General features: G+C 40.9%; 1 protein-coding gene and 1 pseudogene across 5 annotated transcripts in view; both read left to right on the forward strand.

Moving 5' to 3' along the window:
- The window catches only part of LOC122059842, a 127,834-nt gene that overhangs the window by 100,231 nt on the left and 6,592 nt on the right, over positions 1-21,011 (forward strand). For all 5 annotated transcript variants that reach the window (XM_042622879.1, XM_042622880.1, XM_042622878.1 and 2 more), the window contains 3 exons: positions 6,618-6,680; positions 6,805-7,046; positions 7,135-7,264. In XM_042622879.1, the coding sequence (XP_042478813.1) occupies positions 6,618-6,680; positions 6,805-7,046; positions 7,135-7,264 (435 nt within the window). The remainder of the gene's footprint in view (positions 1-6,617; positions 6,681-6,804; positions 7,047-7,134; positions 7,265-21,011) is intronic.
- Positions 3,162-3,283, forward strand: LOC122060259 (annotated as a pseudogene).

A 21,011-nucleotide genomic window follows, 5' to 3' on the forward strand; every position in this document is an offset into this window, starting at 1 on the left:
CCGGTTTGTAGGGGAGCCCTGCCTTCTCTGATCCATTCAACACATACAATTTCTTTTCCGTCGATACACACTGCAATTTGTATTTGAATTCTTTTTGTATCGCTTGTTCAAATAGAAATACTAGACTAACTTAGAGGCATAGTGTCACACCCTGGCCTTGCCTCCAATAGGCCAAGGCTTGCGGCACTGGACACATCACCGTATCCAGTCAGCCTGTTTCCCCAGGATCTAGACTAGGGCAGATCATAACACCACAATTGCACTGCTAAAGATCAGAGATCATATACACATGCACAGTCCAACAATAATATATTTATATAAGCTCTAGTGCCAACTAAGTGACAAGATATATTTACAATTATCCAGATGTGAGTTACATACCTTACAAAAAGAGAATATTTACATAGTTTACAGTATCTCAGTAGTAGACTATATACATCAGTGTACCCATTAATAGAAATATATACACAAAAAGATAGGAATAGTCCATCCTATTCCTCAGAAGAACTGGCCTTCCTAGGCACAGTCATCGCATTCGCAGTCGGGTCCATGGTCGATTTCATCTTCTTAAAGATTGGCCAAGTCATCCATGGCCATTGTCTCATAATCAGAGCAAAATATCGGCAAAATACTGGTCTCAACATCTAGAAGAAATAAATAGAAGGGGTGAGCACGTCATGCTCAGTGAGGGGGTGGGCAAGAAAGCAAACACAATACAAATGATGCAATGCATGCTTCACAACTCATATGATGCTCATGATTTCATTTAACATTACACTACTGCCTAGTCCATTACTAAGTCTGAAATCAGAGGTATAGTGCTACGCAACATAGGTGGCATTCCCTACCCTGTACGTTGGGCCTCAGAAATACAAGCTCGTTGCAGGCAGGAGTCAGCTAGTCCTGGAAAGAACCTTGGTCCCCCAGCTAATCCCTAGGTTAGTAACATTGGCAGTCAAGTGTATAGTATGTCGTACCTCGCTATTATCCATCTCTGGGTACAATACGTCATACCATGGAAGTGTACTGCTGATCATGCAGCCACATATGTCAGGATTAGTCCGTACCTATCCCCCTATGGACAATGGGTTGTAGTATTGGGGTGTGATTCTAACTATATGCATCTACATGCATCCATAGCATCCATAACATCCAGTCACATATCCGTGGTCACAATTGTTACATTGAGTTCTGAGCACACGGTACCGGAAAGAACCTCGGCCAGACCGTGCCTCAGACCGTCAATATTGCAATTATCACCCACATAACTATCATACTACACATCCATAAAACTTCGATCACATCAAGTCGGTAAAATCATACAACATGTGAAACATATAATTTTATATAAAATAAATCCATAACACAGTAACCATCACACTCCACATGAGCAGGCATAAACACTAAAGTACGGAAACATTCCATAAAATAAGTCAGGGCACCCACTCACCTTGGTGTCCAATCTCCTAAAAAGTTAACTTTTTTGTTCAATTATGTGCTCTTACAGCAACTTATTTCCTATTTCACAAGATATTCCAAATCATTATTTATAAAATAAATTTCTATAACTCTACCCCAGCTTGTCTAAGTACATCACCTTAGTTTCCAAATTCTAATTAGGCATTGACTTTCCCCCACTGCACCGTCTGGGTTTCCATCTTCCTTCACTACTAAGGTCACAGAAAGGGAAACCACTAGTGGGTCCTACACTAAGGTAGGGTGTCCCAGAATCTCCGAGCACAGTCCCTCATTTTCACCAGGTCTGTTTCAGGTGTAGGCCTAGTGTAACATAGGTATACAGGTTCTAATTTAAATTCAGGTTTACTGCCCATTCACAGCAGCTAATTCTGGGCTTCTGGAACCCCAACCGGCAGGTTGGCTGGGAAGAAAATTGGTTGACCAGTCGGGACCTGTCGGTTCACTTGTTTTCTGCAGAATTTTAATTGTGCCAGTATTGCACTGCTTACTGTAACCCTGATTGTGGTTAATTCCTCAATCCTAGTTTTCAATTATGTATGTGGGGCTTGGGTACATGTTTTTGGGCTTCCATTGACCCATTTCTGGGTTTCCAACTGTTAATATTAAAATTTTATATGAAATTCTGCAAACTTTTAGCAGACAACAAGGGTATATGAATTCTGAAAATCAATTGATTCAGCTCCCCATTCATTTGCTCCATTCAGAATTGATATACCTGCCTACATATTTAAAAGAGCGTATCTGAATTCAGTTTAAGCTCATATCAGAATTTTAGGGATGGGATTTATAAAACTAAAAATCTGAATTAAACTCCTATGTTAGGGTTTTAACAGAATTCTGTCCATACACCTTGTTCCAGCTCTGATTTACACCAATTCAGCACTGAATTCAAAGGAACCCTAGGTTCTAGGGTTTACAAGGATAAATCCCCAACAAGTTGGGTCCCTAAAACCTTTCCTGGGTTGCGGTTTTTCTTACTGGGCAACAATTCTCTGCACAGGGTTTCCCTGGCAGTTCCCAGTTGGCAAAAATCCTAACCCCAGCTACCAATTACATGTGTAATTACCCAATTAACCCTACTGTACTGGTCTATATTACTCACCTGAGACTGATTCTGATCCTGCATAATTCTACGGTGCAGTAATTCTCTTCTTACTTCTTCTTCTTCCTTCTTCTTTCCTTTTCTGTTTTCAGCAGCCACGATTTAGGGGTGAATTACAGCTCTTATTTGCCTTTATACAAGGCAGCCCAAACTGGCTGGCCTTTATATATATATATATATATATATATATTATTTAACTTACTACTATGTAATTAATTTGTATAATTTATTTTCCCCCACTTATTTACTGACATTAAAATATACTTTCCATACCTCTTTTAGGCTTCTTTACATAGGGGCAATATGGGAATTTGTACAGTAGAGGTGTGGGCCCCACAACACAAAAAAATCCAAAAAATTGTATATAATACCTAATTTAACTAATATGTAATTAAATTTGTAAATTTAATTTCCCTTTTGTGTTTATTGGTATAAAATATATATTATACCCTCAATTAGGTCTCTTTCCATAAGGGCAAAATGGGAATTTGCACAGCAGAGGTGGGCCCCACAGTGCAAAAACCCAAAAATTACACACTGCCAGGCAAAACCGGCCAGTCGGTTTTGGACCTACCGGTTTGGGTGTGATCATACCACCAGCTCTAATGCACCAGATCCCATTAAAACTCTGTAGTTACACGTGCTTGGGTGAGAGTAGTATTAGGATGGATGACCCCCTGGAAAGTCCTCATGTCGCACCTTTTTTTTTTTTCTTGCTATACTTAGTCTTGTAATTAAATTTACCTCTTTGTCCACACCTCCTGATGAGTTCCCCAGTGATATTGGCAAGCTAAACAGGAGCAGGTGGGGTTACTTCTGCCTTCTTGGCACTCCACAGCTGCCAACCATGCCAGCATTGGCTTCCTCTGCTCTTTCTTCTTGCCTGTCTACAAGTAGGGGTATAAATATCAAATTAGGGTGTTACACATAGTCATAGGAGTGGGAGCCAATGTATCATTAATGCATGCATGGGATCAACAGATCCTAAACAAGTCTGCAAGTATGGGCCATTGTACTAAATCACCATGGAGATAATAGATAAAAGAAGCAAGCCGAGGAGGGAAGAAAAATGGAAAACCAAAACTGTGCAACCAGAGGAGAAATTATAGAACTCAGAAAATATAACCCAGAATTAAAAATCTCTATGGTCGTCAGAAATTGGGGATGCCCCGAAGATTCTTTATTGACGATATAGATTGGGATGCAACTAGGAAACAGAAATACCGTTTCTTGTGACCTATAAGGGCCCACAGGGTGTTTTCTAGTATTAGTCCTAGCTTCCTTTTCTGCTTGTGGCAATGCCAAAGGTGGAATAAGAAGCTGGGTTTTTGGCTCGTTTGCTTTCATTTTAGTATACTCTTTGCTGACCTTTAGCCGGAAAAAAAAAGAAAAAAAATGCAAACCTGTGAATCAATTCTGTCCAGAAATCAGGATTTTGGCTATTAGCAATTAATAGACCAGAATATTTCACAAGAAACTTCAAATAATTGATAGAATCGATTTGAGGAACAACAAGAGAGATTAATTAGAACATGAAGCAGGATTAACAAATTAGATCAGACATAAAAAAGGTTTTGTGAAACACCACAGAAAATAGAAATGGGTTAAACTCACCTATTTGGCTGCACATAACAGTTGATTATATGTTTCATATTTAAAAGAATAAAGGAAAAAGAACCGAAATACAGAAGAGAAAAGAAATTAATGGGAGGATTAAGAGGAGAGAGGAGAAATCAGATTATATGTATATATATATAGATAGATAGATAGATAGATAGATAGATAGATAGATATATAGAGAGAGAGAGAGAACAAAGAAAAGAGAAGCCTGAATGGGGAAGAGCAAAAATCCATCCCTTGCTGTCCCACCGTAGGCACCAGCCACATGTACAACTTTCAAAATTTCATAGCATTTGCCTCTACCATCAGATCTTGCCCCAAGATGAGTTGGTAAGTATGACGCGGCATCATGGGCAGATTACCTTTTCATTGCCACTCACCCAAGTGTATCGTCACCCCTTCAACTATTCTGTCCACCGGTGATGCTTCAACATCCATGGGTTTGATATGGCTTAGGTTCGTCTTTAGCTTCATCCCAAGTTGTTTAGCAGCATCACTAGCCAATATACTACGCATGGCTCCAGCATCTACCATAGCTTGCATAGCATGCCCATTGATCTTCATATCAACATACAACAAGGAAGATTGTCTAATTCTAATACCCGGCTCCTTTTGTAGATGGGCATTCAGCATTTGCACCGAGTTCACACGGCAACCTAAATGCCCTCCTGTCCATCATCTGCGATCAATGCACTCCATTTTTCTTTCTTCGAGCACTCACGGACTCTGTGAGGTCCTCCACAGATGAAAGAACCCCAATTCCCCTTGTTAGCTTTACTGGGCTTGTTCCTTGCTTTGGTAGCATGTTCTTCCCCTTTCTTTTGCTCTCCACCTTTACTGTTTTGTTACTTCGAATAAGTATCCCCTTTCTGCGGGGATAGGTTTCTCTGGCCCAAAGAGTGAATGGTTAGAGGTGGAACCTCCAATAACAGAACCACAAGGGCAGTGAAAACTACTAGTGGATAACTTTCCCTATCCTACGGCTTTTGCAGACTCGAGCTGTCCCACTTTGGAATCCACTTATGGGCTAATAACTAAGCTCATAACAATTAAAACAAACAGCCCACACTAATTAGGCTTAATAAAGCCTCTTTTGTTGTGAACCTATTTGTTGTGGCTCATTTCATGTACCAGAGAAGCCTATTTATGTTTTATGAACAAGGATTGATTTGACCTACCCATCTAGCTACTGACGGTTGGGGGGTTGATCCTTGTGGGGAAGTTATAGATATACCTTTCCATGCTTTCTATTTGGAGTACTTCACAACATTTCCTTTGCATGCTTAGGCTTTGGCGGTATTTATCATGCACTTCTCGGACCTGAGACTGAAGAAAAATCCTTTCCATTCTTTGGTTATGTATAGAAAGATAGAAAGAAAATGACGAGTATTCACTTCATCTTGTTAGGTACAAGTGCTTTTCTCCTAGTGCTCAAGGCTCTTGATTTTTGAGGCATATATGATACCTAGGCTAACGTGGGGGGAGATGTCAGAAAAATGACCAACTAGCCCCTTAGCCCATGTGTGGTGGTTTTGAACCCACCTTCACGTGGGGGGAGGGTGGGAGTGTTAGATCCCACATCGGCTGTGAGTGGGATCCCCATTTCAGTCATTCACCTGGTAGTACCTCCACTTAACAGGTTGGTCTTTTTAGATGAAAATCTAACACTCTGAAAGCCTGAGAATGTCATCTACATCACATGGTAGGCCATTCTTTTACAGATCTTGACTAAAGACCTCTTGCCCAGGCTACAGCTCAATTTTGCAGTTTCATTTCTCATGCCTGTATGGTTGATAGTTGTTAATCCAACGTAGTAGATAAAGTGCATAGCGCGCGGGGGCTTCCTGATCTTTCAGCCTTCACCATCTGTTCCCACATGGATTCTTCCACTGAGAATCTTGCCAGATGGCATATGGATTGTTTCTGCTTCATGCATACTGATTCTTTTTTCCATAGGAACAATTCACTCCCTCATGTCTTCGAAAACATCCCAAAATCTTGTCATCTACCTAGCATTAATTAAACATTGAAATGGACCGGCCTTATTCAGTCACCATTTCCTGCATTGTATGAGGCTCCGCATCTTACATTCTAGCAACCCAGTTGTTTCAGTTCTTCATGGATCCTGCTTTAGTGATGTTTCTTCATTTGGAGAATTATTATGTTTATTCCTCTCATTTAAGGTTTATTTTTTTTATTTTTTTTTTTTTGGGGGGGATGGGGAATTGAGGGATGATCTATAAAGTTCAATTTGAGAGTAGTTTTTGGATGGTTGTAGAAAGGTTGGCTTGCTGAAATTCAATTTAAATGTTGTACATATAAGGCACCAAACATCTGGTGATGTTTCTGTATACAAGAACAATCTCTTCTCTCTCTCTCTCTCTCTCTCTCTCTAACATTCCCTTTCTAATTGCAGTCTCTCCATACTGCAGTGCAAGGTCCTGACAGTGCACCTTTGGAAGTCCAAATTAGAACACAGGTGCTAGACTTGTTCTGTTTTTCAATATGGAAAACAAAATTATTAGACTGGTACTATTATTTTTTTCCCGTTCGCATGAGAATTATACCATCTCCATTATAATAGTAAAACTTTAATTGTGTAGAGAATGCATGAGAACGCAGAATATGGAATCGCTGCACACTGGCTTTATAAAGAAGCTGAAAACAAGGTGCCTTCCTCAGATGCATTACATGATCCAAGAATTAATGCATCCTACCAATCCAAAGGATTGGAGGGTGATACCGCTGTTGAAGCTGATGAATTTCGGAAGTATAATTCCCTAAAGGTGGGACATCCAGTCCTAAGGGTCGAAGGAAGTCACCTACTTGCAGCTGTTATTATTAGGTTTGGTAACTCTACCCTCTGGATGATTTGGATAGTGCATTATAAATATTCTCTTGCAAACTCATGCCCGAAACTTCCAATTTCACAGAGTAGATAAGGGTGGAAGAGAGTTACTTGTGGCTGTCAGCTTTGGACTTGCAACTTCTGAAGCTGTGGCTGATCGGAGATATTCTTTCCAGCTAAAGAGATGGGAAGCTTATGCAAGGCTGTTCAAAAAGGTTGGTGCCTGCATTTGATCTGTGTGTGTGTGTGAGGCATTATTAAGCTGACAGATAAAATCTTAAGATCATCTTAGCCTTCTAAATTTCTTTTGATAATTGATTTAGGTTTCATTTGGAGTGTGCATGGGAATTGTTCGTATGAATATATAAAGGGAATAATGGGCTAAAAGATAAACTTCTGCTGGGGTTTGTTAATGTTCACTCACCCTTTCATATTGGTGGTGATATAGTGTCATTTTGAAACCTTTCAACATGTAAATGTTTCAGTTGCACTAGCATTATAAAAAAGGCGTACCTGGTGCATGAGGCACCTGCACGTGCGAGGTCTGGGGGGGTGAGAACTACGCAGCCTTACCCCAAAAATGTTGAGAGCCTGTTTCAACTGCTTGACCACCAGATCACAACATTCATACTTTTACCGTTAAACCAAGCATGCCCCTTGCACTAGCATTATGTGTTTGTTTAAATGAATGATTTCACATAAACTTTGAAGTTATTTCCAGCACAATAAATTCTCAGTGGACAATTTAAATGGTTAAATAAATTGGAGATCCCTTCTGCTTTATTGTGATTTAATGTTAGACCTGTTGGCAAGATGATGTTTCTTATGTGATAAAACAGTGTATGCTTTTCTAGCTATTCTTATTCTTGATACCTCGTCAATTGATTGGTATCCATAAAAAAAAAAAAATTATAGAGAATCAGTTAAAATCACACTCCAACTCTTTTCTTCATCTCTCTATGTTATTGACGTAGGTCATAGAGAGAGAAGGTTTGTGATTCTGGTACAAAATCTGCAGATTTGTTTTTAAGATCAACTAGGAGATTTGATTTGAAGATCACAAGATTGCATGAAGATCTTCTAGAAGATTACAAGAAGATTATATTCCAGTAGCCTTTTTGGCAACAATGGGCTCTTATTTAGTAGTTTCTTTTATTGTAAATCCTAGCTACTAGGTTGCTTAGCAATTAGGTACTTAAGTTACTATTTTTATAGCTACTAGTTATTTTCTATTTTGGCGAACTCGTCCTTAGTTATGGAGAGTTATTATTATTTTTATTGTGATCATACGTAAAAAATAGATGGGTTGTACTCTAGCCAACGGTTTTAGATAAAAGAAAAGATGATGGCTTTATGCTGTTTTCCCCGTGAGATGCAATATGGGCTTTGAGATAATGTTGCAAGTTGAGATGCTTTGCATGGTCGGTGAGATGTTGATTGTGGCTTAGGTGTGTTCCCAATTTCATATCCATTTTTTCCCCAAGTTCATCTTTTATTGATCTTGTTCCTATTTTACCAACCCTGTTGCGTTGATCTCCCACTGGTTCTTTACTTGGTTTGACGTCATTTGCATTATTTGGTATCAGAGTCATGGAGGGATGGTCAACAAAGTAGATGGTTGTGGGGTTCCACTTACGACTGAAGGTTGATCATGTGGATCTGATTCCTTAACTTTGCAAAACTCTAGGACAAGTTTTTCCAAGCCAAGGAGAATTGATGCATATCATAGTGGAGAAAAAGAAGTTTTGCGATTCTGGTACAAAACCACCTGCAGATTTAGTTTTAAGATCTCCTAGAAGATTTGATTTTAAGATCATCTAGAAGATTACAAGAAGATTGCATGTAGAATATTCTGCTAGATATTCCAGCAGCCTTTTTGGCAACCATGGGATCCTACTTAGTAATTTCTTTTATTGTAAATCCTAGCTACTTGGTAGCTTAGCAATTAAGTACATTAGTTCCTATTTATGCACTTACTAGTTAGTTTCTATTTTGGTGACTCTTCCTTAGCTATGGCGAGTTACTATTGTTGTAAGGGACCCTCTTACCATAATAGAGGTTTCCAATTTTTTTTCATTAAGATTATAAGTAAAAAGAGAGGGGTTGGCTCTTCGGAAGATCACCATACCTCTACCGAGGCCTTTCTAAATATCCAATGCATATTTCCACCACTGTCAAGGCTCTACTTGCTCCCGCTCTACACGGTCCCTGACTCCCTTAGAAACAGTCTTATTGTTGATTCCTAGAATCTCCCATCTTCTATTCTCCCCCCTCCCCTTGAGGGATTGTGTCTATTAGAGTTTGTCTCCTTTTTTTGATCAGGTTTGTTCCCTTAGCTGGCCTTGTGCCTCTCCCCACCCACTTCCTTTTCCCTTTTATATTTTTTCTTCTTGGGTTTATATATATTTTTATTCATCCAAAAAAAGAAAGGCTCTGCTTGGTTCTTTCTCCACCTGGTCTTTCTCTGCCTCGCTCTTTTACCACTGCTAAGGCTCCATCCAGGCTTTCTCTGCCTCCACTAGGCCCTTGGTTCATCGCTTGGATCTTTTTCCCTCAACCACGACACTGGCACCATTACCAGCAACCTTGCCTTGCCTCTAGTTGGAAGTTAGAGATATTAGGGTTAGATAAAAGGAAGATGAAGAGAAGAGAGAAAAGAAGAGGAGGGACAGAAGTTGAGACGAGAAAGAGAAAGAATGGGGCAAATCATAGGAGATAATTTTACTCTTCCCACTTTATATTAGGTTCAAACTAATTACTTTGGGAAATTACATAGTCCTCCCTAGTGTGGTAAACAAGAAAAAAGCAAAATACAACTTAGGACAACTTAATATAAAGACAGTTCCTAAAGTACCCCTATTACATAAACTCAACACTCCCCTTCAAGCTGGAAAATAAATGTCATACATTCCCAACTTGCATAAGAGAATACTGAATTGGTGAGGAATGAGTCCTTTGGTGAAGATGTCTTCCAATTGATCATCTGTCTTCACAAAAGATGTGTAAATGTTTCCAGAGTCAATCTTCTTTTTGATGAAATGTCAGTCCACTTCAATATGCTTTGTTGTCACCGTAGTCACATAGGTCCTTCAGTGTCATATCCCAACTCAAGAATCAACCGATGCAACCAAATGAGTTCACAAACTCCATGAGCCATTGCCCTATATTCAGCCTCTCCACTAGATCTAGCTACAGCGTATCGTTTCTTGCTCCTCCATGTATCCAAGTTACCACCCACAAATGTGCAATAATCAGATGTAAATCGTCTGTCAAAGATGGATCCAGCCCAATCAGCATTGGAGTAACCTTCTATCCCCAAGTGACTGTTCTTAACATACAAAAGTCTTTTTCTCAAAGAGGACTTCAAGTATCTGAGGATGTGGTACACATCATCCAAGTGCCCACTCTAAGGCGCATGCATAAACTGGCTCACTACTCTCACTAGATAAGTAATGTCTGGGTGAGCCAGAGACAGATAATTCAACTTCCCCACTAGCCTTTGGTATTTTCCGATAATCAACAAGGGAAGGACAATAGTCTTCTTCTAGCTTGCTCAATAGGAGAAATTTCCTATTTACAACCCAGCATCTTTGTTTCTTTCAATAGGTCTAGCATAAATTTTCTTTGGCATATGTTGATTCCCTTCCACCTTGACACTTTAATTCCCAAGAAATACTTCAAGTGCCCTAGATCCTTGATCTCAAATTGTTTTGCCAAATAGGCTTTCAGCCTAGCCATATCATCATTTTTATCTCCAATCACCACGATATCATCAACATAAATAATTAATGTTGAGATGGTACAATTACATCGCCGGTATCTGAGGACTTCAAGTATCTGAAGATGCAATACACAACATTTCATCAAAGAGAAGATTGACTTCAAGTATCTAAGGATGTGGTACACAACATCCAAGTGCTCACTATCTTATATTAAGTTATCCTAATTTGTATATTCTTTTATTTCTCTTTCGCCTCCTTTAGAGAGGAATATGTAATTCCTTAAAGTATTAGTTGAAACTAATATAGGTGAGATGAGCGAAGAACTCTCTTATGTTTTGCCCTCATTTCCTCTTCTCATTCTCTCATCTTCTGTCCTTCTTCTTCCTTCCTCTCTTCTCTCTTCTTCCTTCATCTCTAACCCTAGTCCTTATTTCTAACATGGTATCAGAGCTTATACAAGGGTTTGAGAGTTGAACAAGCATCCCAGCTTCATTTCTTAAGTCTCTCTTAGAGCCTTAGAACCATTAAAGGCTATACTATGTAAGAAGAGTATACAAGAAGACCTAATGGAGTTGTAGATTATACTTGAAGTCACTTGGAGGGAGTTTGAAGTCCAAGAGGACCATTTAAAGCCCAAACCGAGAATGGAGGAGTCTCCTTGGATTACCGCCAGCCCTGGATTCCTCTTTTTGGTTCTCTCCCCAAAGCTTGGTTGGGGATGTGGCTGGATGTGAAAGAATCGCCCAAGGGTCCCCTATGAACCCGCTAAGTGTTGGCTTGTGATTGGTGTGGTGTTGGAACACAACCCAAATCTCTCCTGCTGCCTGGTATTGACAGCTTCTCTGTTTTGTTTTTGTTGTTTGATCTGAAAATGGCTAGCAGTGTTATTATTGGTTGTTTTTTATGAATATGCTACCTCATATGATACTTTTATATGCTATTGGAATGAAGCTCTACAGTTAGAAGTGTTTTTTGGTGGCTTCCTCTCACGGTTTCATGGTTTACTAGCTTGTTAGAATTTTTTTTTTGGGTTCTGAGAAGACGATATTTAGGACTTATGTATCGGCCTTGGTTTGGATCTCCATTGGTGTTGTTTAAGGAGCATCCTTACATCACATCTTATCTCACGGAACCTACGGAAGCTACATCGGGTGGGTTGGATAGTACCAACCTTAGTTCAATTATCTTTGACAATCCTAATACTCAGATTTCTCTTGTGAAGTTGGATAGTACCGACTACTTGGATTGGTCACATTTTGTGAACCTGACCTTGCGGAGTAGAGGGAAGCTAGGGTATATTACTGGGGCTATCAAGGCTCTTGCTGTCGCAAACCCAGAGTACCAAAAATGGGAAACTGCAAACTCTACTGTTATAACTTGGCTACTCTTCTCTATGAAATGTGAGATACGTAGGAGATTTATAAGAAAGGAAACTGCTAAGGATATTTGGGATAGTGTCTCTAAGACCTATGATAGGGTAGTTAACTCTATGAAGGTCCACCAACTTCTTCAGCAAGCCCTCTCCATAAAGCAGGTGACTAAGTCCATTTCTAACTACTATAATACTATTATAGGACTCTGGAAGGAGTATGATCATTACCGAGATCTTCAGTTGACTAATCCTAATGATGAAGCCAGGGTCTATGGATCTTTTGAAAATAGTGTGTTCTGGTTCTTCTAGCTGGGCTGGATTCAGACTATGAGCAGATCCGGATATAAATTTTGGGCTAGTCACCTCTTCCATCCCTTGATGAGGTGTGTAGCTACCTCCCAAGTAAGGAGACCAAGAGAGGTGCCATGGATTCTACACCTTCAATTAAGTGCTCTACTCTTTCTTCCACTACCCACAGAGAATGGCTTGGAGGCGGCCGAGGTTAAGGCCATCCTGTGGAGATGATAGAGATAGATGAAAGTGAGATCATTGTGGGAAACCTAGACACACTCAAGAGAGGTGCTCGGTCCTTCATGCCCGTCCTAGTACACGTGGTGGATCTACTAGCACATGTGGCCGCAGAGGAGGGGCTATAGTCCATGCTATAATGACAGAGACTGATAATTGAGGCCCCTCACAAGCAGATACCAACTCCTTCTCTAGGGATGATATTGCAATGCTTCGTCGGTTTATGTCTCAGCTTGATAGTTCATCTATCTCACAGGATGCCTCAACTTCCGCTATGCATGTCACCACCTCTATACCTTTCATAGCTCCGTCATGGGTCATTAACTCTGGTGCCACTAACCACATGACTGGTACGTCCCATTACTATGACTCCTCAATTTATTCTGGTAAGGATAAGATCAGGGTAGCTAATGGTACCTTCTCCTCTAGTTCTGGTAAAGGCAGTATCCTCATTACTTCTTCCATTTCACTTGATTCTATTCTTTATGTTCCTAAACTTACCTTGAATCTATTGTCTGTAAGCACTTTAACTAAAATCTTGGATTATTGTATCACATTTTTCCCTCTCATTACCTCTTTCAGGATTTGGTGACGAAGAGAATTATTAGCAGTAGTCGTGAGGAGGGCGGCCTATACTGTCTTGAGCCGCAATTACCTTTTTTTAATACACCACAGTCCTATGCATGTGGCTGTAGTGATGCTAGTTCTATAGACTATGTGATGCTTTGACATCAGCATTTGGGACATCCCTCTTTTGTTGTTATGAGGAAACAGTTACCTCATTTGTTTACATCTTTTTCTTCTTCTCATGTATTTCATTGTGAACTATGTACTTTTGCTAAACATTATCGTTCATTTTATCCCTATTATAGTAATAGATCTGTTGTTCCTTTTCACATTGTGCATACTGATGTTTGGGGACCTTGTCCCACTACCTCCCTGTTTGGCCATCGTTAATTTATTTTATTTGTTGATGATTTTTCTCGTTGTACTTGGACCATTCTTATGAAGCATAAGAGTGATGTTTATGATGCCTTCAAAAACTTTTTATAAAATAGTCCATACCCAGTTTGAAACCAGGATCAAAATAGTCCAGTCTGATAAAGGGGGTAGTCCATGTATGGTGGTCTACAAGACTTTTTTACTGACAATGGTATTATCCATCAGCTTGCTTATGTTGATACACCCCAACAGAATGGGGTAGTTGTGAGGAAAATTCACATTTGTTAGAAGTTGGTAGAAGTCTTTTATTTGGTATGCATGTTCCTAAAACCTTTTGGTCTGAAGCTGTTCTTGCTGCGGCTTTTCTCATCAATCGCATGCCTACCAAAATTCTTGGGTCTCAAAACCCACTTGCACTCTTGTCTCCTTAGTCTTCTGTTTTCACTCTTCGTCCCGGGTGTTTGGTTGTGTTTGTTATGTGCATGTTAACAAATCCTCCTGCACCAAAGTCTATCCCAAGGCTCTCAAATGCCTCTTCCTTGGGTATTCTTACACTACCAAAGGCTACAAGTGTTACCACCTTTCATCTCGTAGGCGATTTCTTTCAAAGGTGTGACATTCCTCGAGTCTGTGCCTTTCTTTACCCCTCATTAGTATTCTCTTCAAGGGGTGTATGGAAATGAAAGTGAAAAGGTTGTTGATGCCATTCCGTTTCTTACCTCGTTGCCTCTTACTCCTTTTTTTTTTTTATATTGGGAAACATAAAGAGGTGGATGATGTTGATATGTGGATGAACCTTATATGGAAAAGGCACCTGATATTATGTACACAAGAAGGACAAAGAAGACCTGCCAAGATTCCTCTTTGAATCCACATCCTGAGCTTCCCCTTCCTCAGTCAAGTAACAACTCTTCTCATTCGGAGTTGGATATCCCTGTTATTGTTTCTAAGAGTAAGAGAGTTTGTACTGATCCTATAGCCCAGTTTGTTTCCTATGAGGCTCTCTCTTCTATAGGTGTTACCTTTACAGCTGCTCTTTCTTCTACTTCCATCCCCAAAAATGTTACCGAGGCTATGTCAGACCCTATGTGGAAATAAGCCATGTTAGAGGAAATGTTGGCACTCGAGAAGAACTGTACCTGGAAATGGTTGACCTACTTAGAGGGAGAATTCTAATTGGATGCAGATGGGTCTGTACGATCAAGTACTAATCAAATGGTGCTATTGAAAGGTACAAGGTAAGATTGGTGGCCAAATGCTACAGTCAAGTGTATGGAATTGATTATCAGGAGACCTATGCTCCTATGGCCAAACATAACTCAATAAGAGTCCTTTTAACTGTGGTGGCAAACATATATTAGCCCTTATATCAGTTGGATGTGAAGAATGTCTTTCTCCATAGAGATTTAGAGGACGAAGTGTATATACAGCCCCCTCTTAGGTTCAAGTTTCCGACATTCAATGGTAAGTTGTCTCCTAAAGAAGGCACTTTATGATCTGAAGCAATCACCAAAGGCTTGGTTTGAGAGATTAAGATAGGCCATTCTAAAGAATGGATATTCCTAGAGTCAAGTAGACCACACATTATTTACTCGGTAAGGTAATGGCACCATCACAGCATTGATTGTGTGTATTGATGATATTGTGGTGACTGGAGATGACAATGAGGAGATAATTAAGCTGAAAGCTTATTTGGCCAAACAATTTGAAATCAAGGATCTAGGACACTTGAAATATTTCTTAGGCATTGAAGTGTCAAAGTCTAAAAAGGGAATCAACTTATGCGAAAGAAAATTTATACTGGATCTGTTGAAAGAAACAGGAATGCTAGGTTTTAAACCGGCAAGTTCTATTGAGTAGAATCATAAGCTAGGAGAAGATTGTGGCCCTTCCCTTGTTGATGCACGGAAATACCAGAGGCTAGTGGGGAAGCTGATTTATTTGTCTCTGACTCGCCCAAACATTTCTTAAGCAGTTGGAGTAGTGAGCCAGTTTATGCATGCACCCAAGAGTGAGCACTTAGATGTTGTGTACCCGCATCCTCAGATACTTGAGTCCTCTACAAGAAAAGGGCTTTTGTACGCAGGAAAAATCACTTGAGGATATAAGGTTATTCCGATGCTGATTGGGCTGGATCCATTTCTGATGGCAGATCTACATCTGGTTATTGCACATTCATAGGTGGTAACTATTTTTTTTTTCTTGGATGAATAAGTCATTACCAAGAAGGAAAAAGAGAATATACAAGGGAAAGGGGGGGGGAAGGCTTAAGCCAACAAGGAGAAGCCAACCCAAAGGGAATAAAACTAAACAAAACAACTCAAAACCTTACATAAAACCATCAAGGACCAAAGAGGGGGAGAGGGGGTGGTGGCCAACAAGCAATCAGGGGGGATGGAAGAGGTCAACCTGAAGGTTCTAAGAGGAAATGATATGAGAATTTCTGGGGGAGCTAGGAACGGGCCGGTTATGCCGAGAAAGGAGGGTTTGGGCTTTTGAAGCAACATCAAAGAAGATAGATTTCCAAATCTTATCCAGGGATCAAGATTTGGCAGTCCATCTCCGAATGTTGCGCTCCATCTAGAGGTGGTTTATAATAGCACAAAAGGCTAATTTACCAACAATGTCACAAATGGTCGAACCAGGGGACATATCTACCTAAATACATTCTCTGTCAAAAGAGAGGATTGATCTTTTAAAAGGCAAACATTTGGAAAGGACTAGCTTCCAAACAAGGGGGGAGAAAGGACAAGAGAAGAAAGGTGAGGAATATCCTCGATACCCGAGGGGCATAAGCTGTAGGAAGGATTAGCAGGAATATAGAGGAACATAAGGAAGGATTGAGTAGGAAGGCAGCTGGATAGGCAACGCTAGAGAGTAAAACTTTCATGGGGAATGTGACCTTTGAACCAGACCAACTTATGCTAGGGAACTGTTGGGGAAGGGGAATGAACGAAGGACCAAGCAGAGGCAGAAGAGAATATCCCATTGGAAGAGGGGAGCCAAATACAGTGGTCTCCTTTATACCCAGGGGGAAGAGGGGGAAGGGAAGACCAGAGGTCAAGTAGAGGAGGGGGAGGAGGGAGGTGACCAACCATTAAAAGAAAGGATAGAGGAGACCCAAGCCTTGGCATGAAGACCGGAGGAATAGATGACTCTGGGGGAAACCAATTAGGATAGAATGCCTAAAGGGTGCCAAGGGTCCTTCCACTGGGAGATAGACTGACTATTTCCTTTGGAATAGGAAATAGCAGTGACAGCCAGGGGCCTATGATGAAGGATTTTCCTCCAAGTCCAGGAGGCATAAGAAATGGAAGGGGCAGCCCATAGAGAGTTGTGCTTAAGAAAGCTAGAGAGGATCCAATCTACCCAGATGCTTTTCTGTTTGGAAACAATCTTCCAGATGAGTTTAAGGACTCCCACAGTATTGGCATCTTTGATTCTTTTGATTCCTAGACCTCCTTCAGATTTAGGGAGGCAGACCTTCTTTCCAGCTAAGAGGTCTGAGGAATTTGGAGGAGTCAGAGCCTTTCCAAAGGAAGGAACACAGAAGACCTTCGAAAGATTTGATGACGGAGGTAGGGAGGACGAAGGTGCCAGACTAATAGAGATGCATGGACTAGAGGACCGAACTAATCAAGGTTAAGCAACCAGCGAAGGACAAAAGTTTCCCCTTCCAAAGCTGGAGCTTTTTCCTAAAATGGTCAAGCAGAGGAGTACAATGATGGGAGGAGAGCTTGGTGGTAATGAGAGGAAGACCCAAATATCTAATAAGCGAGGGAACCAACGGGATACCAGAGATACAAGAGAGAATCTCCTAGGTCTCAAGGGAGATACCAGAAAAGAAGATGATGGATTTGAGGAGATTATTTTTTAGACCCGAAAGGGATTCGAGGGAATGAAGGGTGATCATGATATTAGAGATGGAAATGGGATCAGCTTTGGAGAAGATCATAATATCATCCGTGAAAGCTAGATGAGAGAGAAGGGATTTGCATTTCTGGATGGGAGAGATGAGATGGTGGTCAGTGGCAGATTGGATAGAGCAGGAGAGAATTTCCAAGGAGAGAGGAGAGAGGGCATCCTTGACAGATTCCTCGACCCGAGGGGAAGTAGCCAGTCGGGTTACCATAGACAAGAACAGAGAAACGGGGGGAGGAGATGCAAGAACGGATCCAGTGCACCAAAGAGGCCAGGAAGGACATTTAAAGCAAGACATTGGAAACGAAGTCCCAACTAATCATGTCAAACGCTTTATGGATGTCAATCTTGGGGAGAGCAGCTGGAGGTGAGACTTGCGGTCAAACCCACGGATAATCTCATGGCAGAGGATGATGTTATCCGAGATGCTTTTACCAGCAATTAAAGCAGATTGATTGGGACTAACAAGAGAGTCAATGACTTTTTTAATCCTATTGGCCAGGATTTTTGCATTGAACTTGTAAAGGAGGTTGCTGAGAGAAATAAGACAAAAATCATCCATGAAAATCGCACCTTTTTTAGGGATTAGGCAAAGGAAGGTGTGGTTGATCCTACCAATTTGGTTAGGATTGTAGAAAAAGCTACGCACTGCCAGAATGAGGTCATACGAATGATGTTCCAACAGGCCGAGAAAAAACCCATACTAAAGCCATCAGGGCCGGGGGCCTTGTTGGCCTTATAAGAAAGAATGGCCAAGAGAATTTCTTCCTCGCTTGGGATGGACTGGAGGAAGGGGAGAAGGTCATCAGGGACAAACTTGTTAAAAAGATTGGGAGGGATAGGGGGGAGAAGAGCCTTTGGAAGTGATAGACAGCCTCAGACTTCATGAGATCGGGGTAGAAAAGCTCAATCCCGAAGGAGGAGATGAGCTTAGAGATGGTGTTGGCATTATTCCTAGATCTGAGGGAGCGGTGGAAGTAGGTCAAGTTAGAGTCACCCAAATCAAGTCATTTGATGCAGGATTTCTGACGAAGGAAGCTTTCTTCCTGGGCCAAGAGCAAAGAGAGATCTGTTCAGCAACTCTTTCTTCTTCAGCTAGGGAAGGGTTGTGAAGATCAAGCTGGAGCTTGGATTGGATGGAGAGAAGTTTATCCCGACCCACAGAAACCCGGGTAGCCAGAAACACCTAGTTGTAGCCAGATCTAGTGCAAAGGCTGAGTACAGGGCAATGGCTCATGCAGTTTGTGAACTCAGTTCGCTACGTCAGTTGGTTCTCGAGCTAAGGTATGACACTTAAGGACCTGTAAGACTCTACTGTGACAACAAAGTAGCTATCAGCATTGCCCACAACCTAGTGCAACATGATGGAACAAAGCAAATTAAGTTAGACCGGCATTTCATCAAAGAGAAGATTGACTCTGGCACCATTTGCACACCCTTTGTGAGGACAGGTGATCAACTGGCAGACATTTTTACCAAAGGACTCATTCCTCACTAATTCAGTACCCTCTTATGCAAGTTGGGTATGTATGACATTCATTCTCCAGCTTGAGGGGAGTGTTGGAATGTATGTAATTTAGGTACTTTAGGAACTGTCTTATGTTAAGTTATCCTTATTTGTATTTTCTTTTATTTCTCTTTCACCTCCCTTAGGGAGGAATATATATAAGTCCCTAAAGTATTAGTTGAAACTAATATAGGTGAGATGAGCAAAGAACTTACGTACGTTTTGATCTCATTTCCCCTTCTCCTTCTCTCATCTTCTCTCCTTCTTCCTTCCTCTTTTCTCTCTTCTTCCCTCATCTCTAACCCTAGTCCTCCTTATTTCTAACTGGAAGGTAACATCTTTGGAAAGAAATCACCTACGACATAAAGGGTGGTAACACTTGTAGCCCTTAGTAGTGGAAGAATACCCAAAGAAGAGGCATTTGAGAGCCTTGGGATCAAGTTGTTGCGGGAGGATTTGTTAACATGCACATAAGAAACACAACCAAACACCCTGGGAGGAAGAGAAAAAGCTGAAGACTGAGAACACAATAGTGCAGTTTTTGAGACCCAAGGATTTTGGTAGGCATGTGATTGATGAGAAAAGCAATAGTAAGAAAAGCTTTAGACTAAAAAGTTTTAGGAACATGCATACCAAATAGAAGGCTTCTACCGACTTCTAACAAATGAAAATTTTTTCTTGGCAATTTTTCCTCTCAGCTACCCCATTCTGTTGGGGGTGTATTTAAGTTGATGGATAATACCTGTTGTCAGTAAAAAAAATTCTTGTAGACCACCATACGTGTATTCCCCCCTTTTATCAGACCGGACAATTTTAATCCTAGTGTCAAACTAGGTGTAAACCATTTTATAAAGTTTTTTAATGCATCATAAACATCACTCTTATGTTTCATAAGAATGGTCTAAGTATAACCAGAGAAATCATCAACAAATGAAACAAAGTAATGATGGCCAAATAAGGAAGTAGTAGGACAAGGTCCCCAAATATTAGTATGGACAATGTGAAAGGGAACAACAAATCTATTACCATGTGTTATGGCAAAAATATGCAACCATCAGGGGCATGCCGAATGAACCGAGCAGGCAGTAGGCCTGGAACATATGGGACCAGATGAATGGCCTAGGCCCTACAAGGTTGTCCATCTAGTCTAAAGAAGATGCCCAGATCAAAAGTCAACAGATCGACCAATATTCTTAAAGGGACTTTGATAGCCAAACGGGTAAGCAAGTGCCAGCGTAGGGAGGACATTACACAAATGTCTAGCCATATGGCTCTTTGAACCACCGAACAAAGCCCTTGACCGAACGGCCGGGCCAAAGTATACAGGGTCAAACGGAAAGCGGCACGCCTGTCGCCTGGGGTAAGTAGCTCGAAAATCAAACCACCCAACTTAGGTCACTTGGCCCGAGACTATCGATTTTCTTCACTAAGATACGCCTAAAAGGACTTACCAAGTCTGACGTGTGGATTACGAGATACAGACTAATCTTGGTCCAGAAAGGACTCTCAATAGAATATCGGATCTTCCCTTGGAAGGATCTCTCGCCATATCCTCCGAAATATGGCCAATACGTGGAGTTCCCAAAGTTGGGACATCCTCCATATTCACTTTCCCGTTACAACTCTTGTAATATTCAAACTCCTACCAGCATTAAGAAGCTACCAAAGTTAGACTCTCACCCGATGGCCGCCATCTTCAACTATAAATATCTAGGTAAACCTCTTTTCAGGGGATCGATATTTTTTCCATTCTTTGATCGAACGGCATGGCTAAAGTATACACCACCCGAATGGAAAGTGGCACACATAGCCTGTTGCTCAGGGTAAATGGCTCAGCAATTATACCACTCGACTTGGGTCGCTCGGCTTAAGACTTCAACGGTTTTCTTAACCTAGATACGCCTAAAAGGACTTACCATGTCTGGCACGTGGATTACGAGATACAGACTAATCCTAGTCCAAAAGGGACT

Source organism: Macadamia integrifolia, chromosome 13 (genome assembly GCF_013358625.1).
Source record: "Macadamia integrifolia cultivar HAES 741 chromosome 13, SCU_Mint_v3, whole genome shotgun sequence".
NCBI classification, from domain to species: domain Eukaryota; kingdom Viridiplantae; phylum Streptophyta; class Magnoliopsida; order Proteales; family Proteaceae; genus Macadamia; species Macadamia integrifolia.